The following is a 14,111-nucleotide window of genomic DNA, read 5'->3' as shown; positions in this document are numbered from 1 at the left end:
ATGGGGAGCCTGGCAGGGAGCCTGGTGAAGGCAAACACTCTGTGAATGATGAGTCAAACACTCTGTCCCCAAACAGGGTCACAGTGCCAGTGCCTCAAAGGCCAAATGGGAAGCAGCTCTATCGACCAGTTAATGGCATCTCAAATGTTGCTCTGAAAACGTCCATTAGCTCCATTATGTCCCAAATGCATTTAGAGGCAAGAAAGCATCAGTACCTTGGTCTTTAGATCGTAGCGTTCCTCCTTGTGCGTGCCACTGTCCACCACATGGACAATGTCATTGATGGTGATGGAGGTCTCAGCGATGTTGGTGGCCAGGACGATCTTCCTGACACCAGGTGGAGGCCGCTGGAAGATGTTCTGCTGGTCCATCATGGGGATGTTGGAGTGCACTAGGAGATAAAAACCAGTCAGTCCTGCCCTGCTGAGCTGCTTTGCAGTACAAGGCCAGGGTGGGCAGATTTTCTCAGCCCTCTTGTACCATCACCTCCCGCTTCCAGAAATGGGGGACAGGGACGAGAACACCACTTGTAATACTGATGGTCATTGCCAGCCAGACCCCAGGAAAAATCTTCCACACATCATTAGGGAAGGCCTCATTTCAGCTGCTTCAACATCAGCAGGAGCCCTGATCACCTCCCATCCCAGACAGGCTAATGGCACCACCAGAACACCCCTGGGCCCCAAGCAGAAGTCCCACTCCCTCCCACAGTCCAGTTCTGCAGCTCCCCCTTTTCAAAAGACCTACAGGGCAGGGGAATGGGATATCCTCATTGTCATTTGGTTTCACTTGGTCAAAAACAGTTATCAGCAAGGGCCTGTAACTCTTCTATATCACATATTTGCCCTATTACAGATCAGTGATGCGGAGAAATTCCCAGCAACCGCGCAGAAGAGCAGGGGAGCATAAGAACATGCAGTTTTCACAAAACACCACCCGTGTTTATTAGCAACTGAGCTGCTCAAAGTTGTGCTCCTGGCTGGTCTTACTTGACACTGAATAGGGAGGACTGTTAAAAAACAAACAAAAAAACCCCCAAACAAACCAACCCCAAAAATCTTACAGCCTTGCGGAGTAATACTGGCTTTTGTTACAAATTTCCCTCTTGGGATAGAGAACGTTAAATTCACTAACGAAAGCTGAGCTACAGAGTACATCTCCATCCCACAAAACAGGTCTTGAAGATCTTTTCTGTGTAGGCTCAGCGTGCAGCTACAGCAATGCAGAATTTAGCAGCTTCCTCCTTGCCCAGTTCTGAATTGCTGGAGGCAAACAGGAAGCCAGTTTCTTTGATCACATACAGGTTTGGATGGCCTCTGCTAGGAGTTGTTTGTGCTTAACATGCACAATTACACAAGAGGTACGTACATCAGAGCATACAAACTTGCTCTGTATCAGAGTGCAACAGCTGAAGGGGCTCATCAAGTCAATTGGCCTATCCATTCTCCTGAATCCTGGGGAGAAAAGCTCTGGCGCTGCCATCTCTCACCTGGCAAGACGAGGTACCGGCTGTTCTGAGATCCGAGCATCTCCAGCAAGCGCTGCTGCACTCCTTTGATTTCCTGCCAACCAGGGAGGAAGCAGAGGATCCCACCTGAAATAGAGCAAGAGTTAAGAACACGCGACCTAGAAATCCAAGCACTCTCCCCCAGATGGAGATAGAGAAACCGCTTCTGCTGCTCAGAAGGGACAGCCGTTATTTCCCCAAGTCCACAGCAACCTTTAGCCCAAGAAACCCAAAGAAAAGCAGGGCCCTGGTCTGTGATGCCCCCTGCCAGCTGATTGCTAAGGAAACCTGCATAATACTTATTGTGAACAAATGACAGATACAGCTATTATGGGAAGTCAGACCCAGGGGAACGTTTGTCTAGACTCCACACCTGCTATGCTGTATCTGCTTCTGTGAGCTCGTTAGGGCAAGGTTTTAAAGCCAGAAAGAAACCAGGCTAGCTGTAGTTTGAGAGTGAATACCTTCTACTAGCTTTGAAACACTTAAAACTCTTAGAAGTCATCCGAGAGTCCTGCCTTCTTCACCAAAACATTACCTCCCAGGCAAAGATATTTAACAGGGATGGGTCTCCAATACAGAAAAATAACGAAATCGTGCAGCACAAGGTTGCACAATTTGCTGGAGCACAGTCAAGTCTTGCCCTTCACCCCAGGAACAGCTGCATCTCAGGACACTGAGACACTGAGGACTCAGATGTTGTCTTAGCCAAAGACTCAGAATTAGTTCATGCCACACTGCTCAAGACCATGCAGTTTAGCAGGAACTCAAGGTGGCCTTGCAGAAGTCAGCTCAGCATCATGTTTCCTCTGCAAAGGGTCTGGGCTCTGCAGGGTTCACTTTTTTCCCCTCCAGCAAAAGGAAAGAGCAAGGAGGCAAGGCAGAACCTACCTGGTTCTCCGTGGGCATCAATCTGGAGTACGAGGTCGGTGATCAGATCAAGATCAAGGACACATTCATCATCTGATTGCTGGATAAAACAGGAGGACACATGGAGATAAATGAGCGGCAACCTAGCAGACAGCAGAAAGGCACACAGCCTCCCAGCGCATCTTCTGGAGAGAGCAAATGCCTGTACTTGGATGGCCTGCCCAGGACTAGGAGCCAGGAACCTCAGGAGCCTGGTTTTGGCTCCATCTGGAACCTGCTCTGGTCACAACTGCTGCTACTTTTCTCTGCTGTGCAGTGAGAATATACAGTCTCTTTCCCGTTCTCCAGACTTGGAAGCTAACTGAGATTTGTGTACCTCTACTGAACAGCACCTAACAAGTAACAAAAATTAACATGAAATTTTTGGGGACAAAACTGTGCCATACGCACCTGGGACTTCAAATCCACCAGGCACAGAGCAGCAGCTTTTGTGTCTCTCAGTAATTTGGAACGTACCTATCAGGCCAGCTTAAAAGGCACAGGTAAAAATCCCAGCCACATCAGAAACAGGAAGATTGCCCTGAAGGCAATGGAACATCCTCAGCAAGTTTGCTGATGATACAAAACTGGGAGAAGTGGCTGATACCCCAGATGGTTGCTCAGCCATAGGGAGGGACCTCTACAGGCTGGAGAAATGGGCTGACAGCTTCTCATCCAGCAGGCTGGACTAGAAAATGTCTAGAGGTCCCGGCCAACCTCAATGATTCTGTGACTCCATGACCCACAACTGAAGTAAGATTACCCACAGCAAAGAGTACATGTCTGTAGGGCGTTTTCCAGAGGAACAGTAAGACTAGCTGCAAAAAGCAGCAATCGGGGAATTCAGTCATGCAGGATGGTGAGCACTTAGGTAAGACTGCTATAAGCCATAACCATCCTAGTCTTGGACCAGGCTTGCAGAATATGCAAACATTCAAGTCTGCATCTATGCATGTACATACACAAGTACAATAAGCTGTTAGCTTACTCAAACATAAACAAACTTCACGTTAAAGAGGGACAAAAGTAACTTAGACCCAAATCTGAAGTCATCTTTATCCACAATTTAGTCAAAATACTCTGGGATTCTACTAAGCTGACTTTACCTCACGAGGGTTGACGTGGAATTAAAGCTAAGCAAATGCTGTCCAACAACCACAGGAAAGAGGGACCAGTTCCAGGCCCAAACTCTCCCCTGCTGATATGCCAGAAGCCAGTGCCTCATCCAAGGGAAACAGCTTAACCACCACGCTGCACACCCACCTTGATCTCGTAGTGCCGGTGTCGGTGCCGGCCCAGCTTGGCCAAGATCTCCTCCAGATAGTACTCCTTCACTGGGTACATGAAACCCGGCACCTTGACCACAGGGCAATCCCCAAAGTAATGCGAGAAACGCTGATTGTCTCCTGTGGCACTCATTAAGACCAGGCGCAGGTCAGGGTTGAGCTTCTGGTTTGCAGGATGAGCAGGAAATCAGTGTTGACGTCTCGCTCGTGGACCTCATCGACCACGACGTGGCTGACACCCTCCAGGCTGGGGTTCCCCTGCAGCTTCCGCAGCAGGATGCCCACGGTGCAGAAGAGCAGGGCTCCTCCCCTGGCAGGTGGCTTGCTCTCCAGTCGCACCTGGTAGCCCACATTCTTCCTCATGTTGGGACCCAACTCTTGTGCCACGCGCTGGGCGACCGAGATTGCGCTGATCCTCCTTGGCTGGGTGATCACTACGTTGCAGCGGGCGCCACGTCCCTCCAGGATGTAGTGTTCCAGCAGGAGCTGAGGGATCCTTGTGGTTTTCCCACAGCCTGTGTCTCCTGCTATTACCACTACAGGGTTCTGCTCAATGGCTGATAAGATGGTGTCCTTGTGAGGATCTACTGGCAGTGGGTGGCTCTCCTGCCATGAGGATCCTCTCCTTTTCCAGAGGGCCAGGAGATTCTGGCTAAGGCGCACTTCCTCTGCTTCCAACATGGGTATATATGTCTTCCCCGTGATTGCATCACTTATGGCACCAGATTCCTTGCTCAGGTTCATCATGTCATCGGCAATCCGGGGCCTGGATTCCCTGATGTCCACTGGATACTGGGAGAGACAGAGAAAGTTGCAGGGACAAAAAGATTAGTACCAGTCCTGAGAAGGACAGAAAGAAACAAGTGCCTGGAACAGACTCAGCCAGATTGGCTTTACAGTGACCATGAAGGTTTGCTGTGACCATGAAGCTCTGCCAAAGTCTCTTCAGATTTTAGGTAACTCAGCCACTTATATTCTGAATTGAGGTTATTTGAAGTGAGAATTAACTTGGGCAGCTCCCTGCATTTTCCTCATTGCGTCCCCTATTTTAAGAGAGGTATTAGCGCTGATGCCTGAACTGACAGGCACAAAACAGTAACTTAAGCTTCCCAAGTCAGCGGCTACACTGCATGCAAGTGATGCAATGGCCCCTCAAAGACAACTTTTGGAAACTATCAAGTTACACCACCACCCTTCTCTCCCACAGGAAGCCCAGACACGTAACTTGCACAAAACATAAGAGTTTGGCTAAGCCAGAAATATTCTATCTTGGCAAAAGAAAAAACAGAAGTCCCACATCCCACAGGAAGAACTAGAAGGAGCAACAATAGGTCAGGAATTGTCCAGAACACAAATCAAAGCATTGGCCCAGCTGTTTGCAGGATGAAAAGTTCAGCTACAAATCAGTACTTTTGGATTCAGCCTTATTCAGAGTCGCAAAGCCATCCCTCCCACGCATAGTGTGACAGCTCATGTTCGTGTAAGCCTCATGGGAGGCAGACCAAGTTCCTTCAAGACGCTGCTGTTTTTCTAACTTTTCTAGCCCTTGGTTCAGTCACTTACAGCAGGTCATTCAAAAGCGGCTGCTGTCTTAAGCACAGTCTTGGCTTTCTAGGATGTTCACTACTGCTCCGTTTACTTTACAGTATCTATAAGATACTGTAAAGATCACCCGAGAGCCTTACTGTTCAGGCCCAAGAGTACTGCATCAGTGCTGCATTAGTGACTTGCCAACTTCCAAACAAGGGCATTATTTTCAATGACTTCAATAAACTACACACATTTGTACCTGAGCTATGCTCAACCTCATCTTACCTTAGCAGCAACTCCTGCTTTGACAGTGAATGCTCCTAAGGAACCCTGTCTCGGCACTGCTTCAGCTCCCATGGGTGTCTGTTCACCACTGGTCCACCAGGAAGAGGGATCTCCTGGGTGAAAGCACCGCCAGGTGCCTGGGGACCTGCACCCACCACTAATGTACAATACCGTGAGAGACACTCCTAAGGGAAATGTGCAAGTACGGCACCTGGTCCTTGTAAAGCTACAAGGCACAACCAGAGTTTAACGGAACGAACACCTGCTCGAGGCAGCATTCATAAGCCTACAAAGGAGGCTATAAGCAAGCCAAAATGGCACTCCGTAACATCCCAAAAGCCAAATAATGCGGGCAAATGTCACAGATGGATATAGAGAATGCCCACTGCCCAGGAAGGGTCTCCCTTCCCCAAAGGTCAGCAGAGACTGATCAGTTTTTGTAGCAAACTATCAAGCCACGAATTCCCTCAATATTTTGACATGAAGCTCTCAACCCACATGCAATTCCTGAAGTTAAATGGGATCAGCCAAAGGTGGTTCTCAGACAGCTGAGCAAGCCTTACATGATTCAGATAGTTCTCAATCTTCCGCAGGGTAGCTTCGGGGACTTTGATGTGGCAGGGTTTCCTCTGGTTCTCACCAAGCTCCCGGAGTGAAGTCATGTTGTACATAGCATGGCTGAGGGGGTTGTTGTTCTTGTCCACCAAGCCAAGGCTCTGCAAAGGAAAAGGCAAACAACACTATCAGACACAAGACTGCTGCATACGAAGCGCTGGTATATAGAACACATGGGTCCTATAGGTTCGGATGGGCTAACTCCTTACCCCGTATCTCAAATCCATCACTTCCCGCTTTTGCCAGAGCAAGAAACAAGACACAATCCCATCTCAACTCTGGTGAAATGGACACACCGGAGTCAACTGCTACCTGCCCCCAACACAACACTCACAAGAAGGTCTTAAACAGACCCATCAAAGAAACAGCAGCGACAATTATATCTAACAAAACCCTCCTGCAAGGGCTGTTAACTCTCTTGCTATGGTTCTGGTATGTTGTCATAATTCATAAATCCCACACTAGTTCTTGAACTTCCCCTCTGCTGACTCTAAAGTCTGCAGCAAAACTATTGCAGTAATGTGTCTGGATTAGCCCACCTACAAGAATGAGAAGATAGTCTGTCTTAGCAGACAGCAGCAAGGTGGCCAAGAGAACAGACTAACATACATCAGTTTATGGAGGGCTCAAAACAAGCACAACAGCCTTCAAGGAATCATCACAGGTGAGGCACTAGAGGGGTACGACAGCAGTTTGGACTGAATCCTAAGGTTCAGAAATACATGTTTATTAAGCATGAAGTCAAAGATCAGAAAGCTTCAGGTATCACCCCATTAGGCTCAAATACAGTCAAGGAGCCTCAATTCATAGACACTGTAGACATGGGATGTGGAGCCACGTGCACTTACCTTAAGCTTCTGACAGGCCAGTGCCGCTGCTTTGTTTTCTGCCTCCACCTTGCGACGGCCCTTGGCAGCAAAAGTCATCGGACAGGGCCAGCGGAGCGTGAGCTTGCAGATTTTGGTCTTGGTGCCTACTGTACGGAACTGCATGTATTCCTAAAAGGCACATAAACAACATCAGAACTGGGGGAGATGTTACGAGCCTACATAACTAGGCAGGCATTTTCAAACACACCCCAATATTTCTAAGCAGACCTTAAATTGTTGGAGGGTTTTTTGTTTGTTTGGGTTTTTTTTGTTTGGGTGTTCTGTTTTCTTAACAGTGCACTAGAATAGGTTTACTGCACTGAATTCTGCCCCCCCAGCTCACAAGGCACTGGCTAAACAAAAGTGAGAGCAGACAGCTGTGTAAAGAACGTCACTGAGAGCCTACGGGGTGGAGCACAGCTACTGTTTGCTGAGCACATGAGGTCTGGAAAGGAGGTGGGTGACACATACCAAGGAGGAGGATCACCGGATACTGGCAAGAATCAGTTGTGGAAAGATTCCGTCAGCACAGAAATTACACTTTGCTCCAAGTAACACAAACTTGTGTTTGTTGCAGATATATGGGGAAATGCAAACTTATCACCTTAGAAAACATTCTCCTTCATTCAGACAGCAGCTCCTCTATTGCCCTGGCCTCAAGTAACAACATTCCTCATGCTTCTATTAAGACGTTTCCCCAATTCTCACCACAAAGTCTTTCCCTTGCTCTTCAGGCTGATTTTTCTAGGCCTAGTTTTAACTTCCCTTCTCTCCCCAGTTCTCAGCTGCCCAAAAAAAAGCGTCCAAAGAGATTCCAGTTGGAAGTCTTTGAGCTTCATCCCTGGCAGGGGTCAAACAGCACCTTACCTTGACTGTGGAGGAAGAGGTTGCAATCTGAATCACTTGGGCCAGGAGATTTTTGGGAAGTGGGAACTGCGTCAGGGCACGGATGGCAGTGTTGTCGTCTGTCATTTCAATGGAACTCCCTCCTCGGCTAGATGGAAGATGAGAACAGTTTGATATACAAATATCCACTCTGTGCTCAGACCCACCTCACTTTAGGTCCGCTACTGAGGTCTGAAACTGAGTAGTTAAAGGCACAGATAATTTTGGTCATCTGAAAAGTCAAGCTGTATCTTGCTACTAAAATCTGTCAGTCACAGAACAATCACCCAGCCCAGTAAAGACACCTACTAAAAAGCATTAACCTTTACACTAACACTGCAAACCAGACAGCATCAACAGATTTTAACAGATTTAATAAATACATCTGAAACCAAAGAGCATCCCTAAAAAAAATCACCACCATCAGGTCCTTACGGATCTTACTCCTGTTGACTATTAAAAATCCAAGATTTGTGCTCATAAAATATGAAGTCAAGCAAGCAACTATGGTGATGAAAAGGAGCAGATTTAATATTGCCCCCAAAACCAGGGTAGTCAAAAAAGGTCTAAGTGCACATGTACAATTTCTGGGAATGGAAATCTCTTTAGGCACAGAAGAATAAGAAAGGCAGGTAACAAGTAGGCAGCAGCCTATCCAAAGGGCAAGACTCCAGAGAAGATGCCTGTGCATTCCCTTGTGATGGTAGCCAGGTACAAGACCAGGCTGCCCCACTGTTGCTCGCACAGAGAATGGTACAGTAGCCAGTGTTTGGCCACATCAGCAACGTGGGAAGCTGCAGCTCAACTGTGAAGAAATGCAGGGGTGCACCAGCTACAAAGAAAGGTCTCTCTTCTTTACTGTCCTGGATTAGCAGCTATCAGGGCAGACATACCTTGCATCTCTGCCTGGGGTTCGAGCATCCTGATGTGCCATAGGTAGATAATCAGAAACATCGATTGCTTCTTCTTCCAACTCTCCTTCCTCCAGTTCCCCCTCCTCTAGCTCCCCTTCCTCCAGCTCTTCTCTCCTCATTGCTTTAGGCATTCTGCCTTGTTCCATGGGCTGGATGGAATCGTCCGGCTCCATCCGTCGCCAGCAGGTTGACAAGTCGGCGAGAGAAGGTCCGGACTTGGAGCGCCACTTGCCCTCCGAGCACCACCTCTCATCGGGACAGCCAAGCTGGTCAGCGAGAAGCCGGTACTTTGCAGCATCAAATAGCTCGTTTCTGGGCCCCAGCAAACCCCAGCCCTGCAAGAGAAAAATGCGTTGTTAGCTGCAGTGAAGAGACAGATACAAGTAACTGCAGGAAAACAAAACACATCTGGTAGAGAAATGCAGGAGCAATTTCTTCATATCCTACAGAAAAGGAGAGAAAGAAAAGAGACTTTCAGAAACGAGACTTTCAGAAACATAAAGCTTTCCTCCTGCCTTTATTTCTTAAGAAAGGGAATCGTTCACTAACCTTACTTTCCAGAGCACAATTGCTTAGCATCACATAGCTTGTTAGAACGGGTGGGCCAGGATTTATTGGTGTTTTACAAAGTACTAACTGTATTTAGCATTCTGAAGTTTTGAAACCCACCTCAGAGCATGAAATGCATCTTTTTGGAAAGGCTAATCTAAACAAGTATAATCTGGGATAACACAAGATGAGGATTCAGGGAATGGTTCATCTCCTTTCTTTCCACAGGAGCAGTTATTTGTATAAGCAGTAGTAAGACCTCCCTAACCCAGCAGTTTTTGAAACAGAAGAGTTCCTAATTACTGCTGGCCTACCACCTACATTTAGGACTGAACCTTACATGAAGCTCCAGACATACCTAGAGTGCAACACACGCCATGTCTTACCGGACTGCTGCAATAAATTAAAAGTTACATCTTTAGGTCTCTCAGTGGCCCCATATTAGACAAGGCGGTATTATTTTGTGCTGTAGGAGTGCCTAAGGCAGCAAGAATTCACTTTGCTAGCTGCTGTACTCGAAATTGCTATATTCAGACACTCCCTGCAGCAATTAGATGCTACTACTTTTCTTGAACTGATGACTATTTATTTAAAGCAGCATTTGTAGCTATTTCTATAGCTATGATTGCACAAGGCCTCCCATCATGAGGGACTTCTGCTGGGTTATAGGTTTAGCTGGCAAAGCATCAGAGTTAAAGCTTTGCTTGCTGAATCTATGGCTTCAGGGTATTGTTTTTTGGGGGTTTTTTTAAAGTTCTAAACTAAAGTAGAGTTTAGCCATTTCCAAAATTTGGGGAAAAATATATTATAAGTGTAGGTAGGAATTTTTTTTCTTTTGAAAACTTCCAGGCTCTCAAAGTAGGACACAATGCTTTCTTTGCACGCTGACTAGTGAGGATAAACAAGAATATATTTCCACTGAACATTAACCGAATGAGCACCAACCATGCTTCAGGTGGAATGAAGTCAGTCAGTGAAACAATTTTTGCTAATACCAGGAGTAAAGAAACTACTCTAAGCACAGAGGCCAGCTGAAGAAACTGCTAGTTTTAATGCTGCAATTCTTAACTTCTGAAGGCTTAATTTAAAAACCAAGTAGTTATTTCTTAATGTAGCTTTCTTGATCTACAAGTAAATCAAAAAGCTCTCTTATTGTCAGAGCACCTGCAGTGTCTTTTCTAGGATCCTTAGAAGGAAGGTATCATTGTTTCTATTCCATAGATGAATGGGAAACTCCAAAAGCAAACTCACTTGCTCAAGGCTACAGACAACAGTCAGTGGCAGAGCTGAAGACGAAACTGCATCTTATTCTCGGATAGCTGCTATATAACACCGTATCTTAAACGGTGACCTTTATAACTTTACTGGACTTATTTGATACTGGCTGTGCCCACATATCAACCGTTTCCAGCCACAAGTAAGCGGCAGACTAGCGTAACTTTAAAAGAGTAATCGTAAAACATAAAATGTAATTGACACACTATGGCTTACATGAAGAGGAAACGAGCCTTGCAAATACACACAGGTAGACTGACAGAAGTGTGAGTTAGTGAACAGTAACAGCAAATATACTGGAGGGAAGCTCTACTTCTTGCCATAGATGCTGAGACTAAGATAAAAGCTGATTAAGGTCTAGGACATAAAGAACAAAGACCAGAACTCAAAGAATTTAGCGAGCTCATGCCTGGCTGAAGTAAGTGGGCTTTTAAGCTCAGATGGATTCAGACAGCTCAAGACTTCACCCTCTACCCTTGATTAACAGATAGGCCAACTAAGAAAGTGAACAGGCAAAGAGAGAGATAAAAGTCAGAAATCATATCACCAAAATGGATGACTCCTGCACACTCAAAGGCTTGTTTCTTCAAGCTAAGAAGAAGCGTAAGCTCACCTTGAAGAGCTGACATGCTGCAGCTGCTGCCTGCCTCTCAGCATCAATCTTCTTGGTCCCATATCCTTCCACTTCCACATTCTTAGGCCACTTTATATGCAGAGTGACTTTCTGAAACGCAAAGATAACCAGTGAGACAGCACAGAACAATCTCTCTTCTCCACCAGGAGCATAGCTACTTCAAACATCTCTGAACTCCAGGCAAATGAAAATCCCAAACTCACTCCTTGCTCGGTCCCTTTATGGGAAGCTCCATTCCAGTAACTTAGAAAGAAAAGTCTGAAAAAGGGATACGAGGTACCCGCAGTCACATAGAAGCGGCATGGCTGAGCCAGGCCCAGAAGCCAGGCTGACTTCCAGCACAGTGCCACGTACTCTGGGCCGGAGCTTCACAGGCTGCAGTGTGTCAGCTGAGAGGAATCAAATGCCAAGAGCTCATTACAAGAACAATTCTGTTTCAGAGTAACTGTTCCTATATACACTGCAGCATACCAGATCAGGCCTGAGAAGCAACATACACTCTCTGACACATTTCCAGTTGCAACGGCAAGCAAATCTTCCTAACTGCTTCCTTGCTCTAATTTTAATTAGCAGCATATTTCATCACAGTTACACAGGCAGCTACCGTACTCTTGGGGAACATGAAAACCCAGCCTTGTGCTGCCTGACACAAGCTATTAAGAGAAGTAACAGTACCACCAGAGCTCCTCTTATACCAGTACAGTTGGATGAGAGTAGCTGAAAAACCTGCAAAGGCAAAGAATGCTGAAAGGGGAACCCTGCCCTTTTTAAAACATTGCTCTAAATCAAGAACTCGTTCTACTCCTGGCCCTGCAGATGCTGCAGCTGAGTTTCTGCAAGGCTCAAAGGAGGGAAATGCCTAAGGAATTCTCTCCTGTTTCTGCAGCAAAGATGAAAGGTGGCATTTAGGTCCGCTGGGAAAACCCCACCTATAAGGCTAGAGAAAAGGCTCCTGACTTTTAAACAGCCTACATCTGGCTGGCTGCCTGCCTGCCATCTGAATCTCATCTTACTGTAGGAAATTGCTACGTATTTTGCCTAGGGGCTCTGCATGAAAAGGCACAGACCTGCTGAGAAAAAAGTTGTCTTATGAAGGCCAAGTTACTTGGCGCTCACGAAAAAACCTTGCCCACTTCCAACCGAGACTTCTCCAGTTTGTCTCACCTGTCCTTCTGTCCCCAAACACTTTCTGGGTTGGTGTTTTGTTTTTTTGATATCCAACCCTCATTTTCTCCAACAGCTCCTCTAATTGGTTTTGGGTTTTTTGGGTGTTTGTTTGATTTTTTTGTTTTGTTTTCGTGGTTTGTCAATCTGAAGTTACACTCAATGTTAATCTGTTTAAATGCTAGCAAGAATGTGAACTGATTACACAAACTAAAATGATGAGGCATTGGTTATGGCATTCCAAAATTTAAGTCAGGAAACTGCCCTACTGCTCGAGGAAAAGCAAGAACACAAAAACACAAATAATAAAGGAACTCTAACGTAACCATTAGTAATGTATTGCCTAAAATGCAGGGATGCTTAAAAAGGATGTGGCAATAAAAAACTGTCTGGGAAATTTTAGACAACGTTATTGGAAAAAGTTAATCCATCAGAACTGAATCTTTTCCTGGAATGTACGTTACAGTTAAACTTCAGCTGGAAAGGGCTTTCTGCTCTAGAAAGAGAGCTGGTATGATAAAAGGAGGCAAACCCTTGAATACAGAGCACCCATCAGTTCAGAACTTCTGCTCAGTTTATAGCACAGATTTGGATCTGGGCCTCTCACATCCCAGTCAGTGCTCAAACTACTTGGCAAACTGTTTGCTTGAAATTCCTCTGCTTCACTTAACAAAAAAAGAGTCTGTATTTCATTTTGCCCTTAAGTAGCATTAGAAGCCTCCCTCCATCACAAACAAATTCTTCTTTTCTGGTTGCAATTGAAATTTTAGGCTTAGGCATTTGTTCTATTAGAATCTACAAGAAAACCTAGGCCTACTACGGTCTAAAATATAACATTTAAATTTTAATTTTTTAAAGTAGTAGGGTACATAGCCCAATACATTTGAGCACAGACTATGTGTCTTTCTGCTGGGAAAAGGAGGTTACAGCAAGCTACTTAAAAGAAAAAATCCATCCTTCCACACACAAAAGGAGAGGGACAAGACCTACATTTATATACCTATTAAAGTATGTGAAAAGAAAGAGAAACAGGAAGAAGTGAGAATATTTCTTTTTGGAAAGATTATCACACAACTTTCACATGGAATTAAAACACTTGTATAATTTTCTCTATCAAAGAGTTACATCCAGGATTAGCAGTATTCTTGGCTCACTTCCCACTCTATGTGCAACATACCTACCCGCCACCCATCCCCAGCACAACAGGATTACCTTTTTTCTTGGCCCATTAGTATGGATGTACACCAGCTTGTCCCTTGCATGAGAAATGCCCAGGGCTCGTCCAATCACGCTGTTGAGCAAGTTTTTAGGCTGTGGAAATTCCTTTAATAAGTCTCTGGAATCTGAAAAAAAAAAAAACAGAGGAACTAAATGTCTTGTAATTCTTGTGCAGTCCTGTTCAAAGACATGTTGTAACACCTGCTTCACTGCAGCTCTGTGAGCGTTAATGTCTCTAAGGTTACAGATAGAAAAGCAGGCAGAGGTATTAAGTGGTTCACCTACAACGTCTCCAGGCATCAGCAAAATGGTACACAGGAATACAAAGTCTCCTGAGCTTCAAATGCAAGATGACACTGCAAATCCAAAATGGGCAACATTTTGGTTGAACCCCAGCCGGCAACTAAGCACCACACAGCCGCTCGCTCACTCTCCCCCCCGCAGCAGGATGGGGGGGGGAGGCGAATTGGA

At 45.8% G+C, this 14,111-nt stretch overlaps 1 protein-coding gene across 1 annotated transcript in view; it reads right to left on the bottom strand.

The window, feature by feature from the left end:
• DHX30 (DEAH (Asp-Glu-Ala-His) box helicase 30) overlaps positions 1-13,761 on the bottom strand; it is an 18,862-nt gene extending 5,101 nt beyond the window's left edge. The window contains 11 exon segments of the mRNA XM_009581320.1: positions 216-391; positions 1,490-1,594; positions 2,399-2,477; positions 3,680-3,870; positions 3,873-4,494; positions 6,081-6,233; positions 6,981-7,130; positions 7,869-7,995; positions 8,780-9,135; positions 11,238-11,348; positions 13,635-13,761. Coding sequence (XP_009579615.1) covers positions 216-391; positions 1,490-1,594; positions 2,399-2,477; positions 3,680-3,870; positions 3,873-4,494; positions 6,081-6,233; positions 6,981-7,130; positions 7,869-7,995; positions 8,780-8,973 — 1,797 coding nt within the window. The 5' untranslated portion in view covers positions 8,974-9,135; positions 11,238-11,348; positions 13,635-13,761.
• Positions 13,762-14,111: the final 350 nt, after the last annotated feature.

This window comes from Fulmarus glacialis, unplaced genomic scaffold, assembly GCF_000690835.1.
Source record: "Fulmarus glacialis isolate BGI_N327 unplaced genomic scaffold, ASM69083v1 scaffold39067, whole genome shotgun sequence".
Lineage (NCBI taxonomy): Eukaryota > Metazoa > Chordata > Aves > Procellariiformes > Procellariidae > Fulmarus > Fulmarus glacialis.
This window is presented reverse-complemented; position numbering and strand designations above follow the sequence as displayed.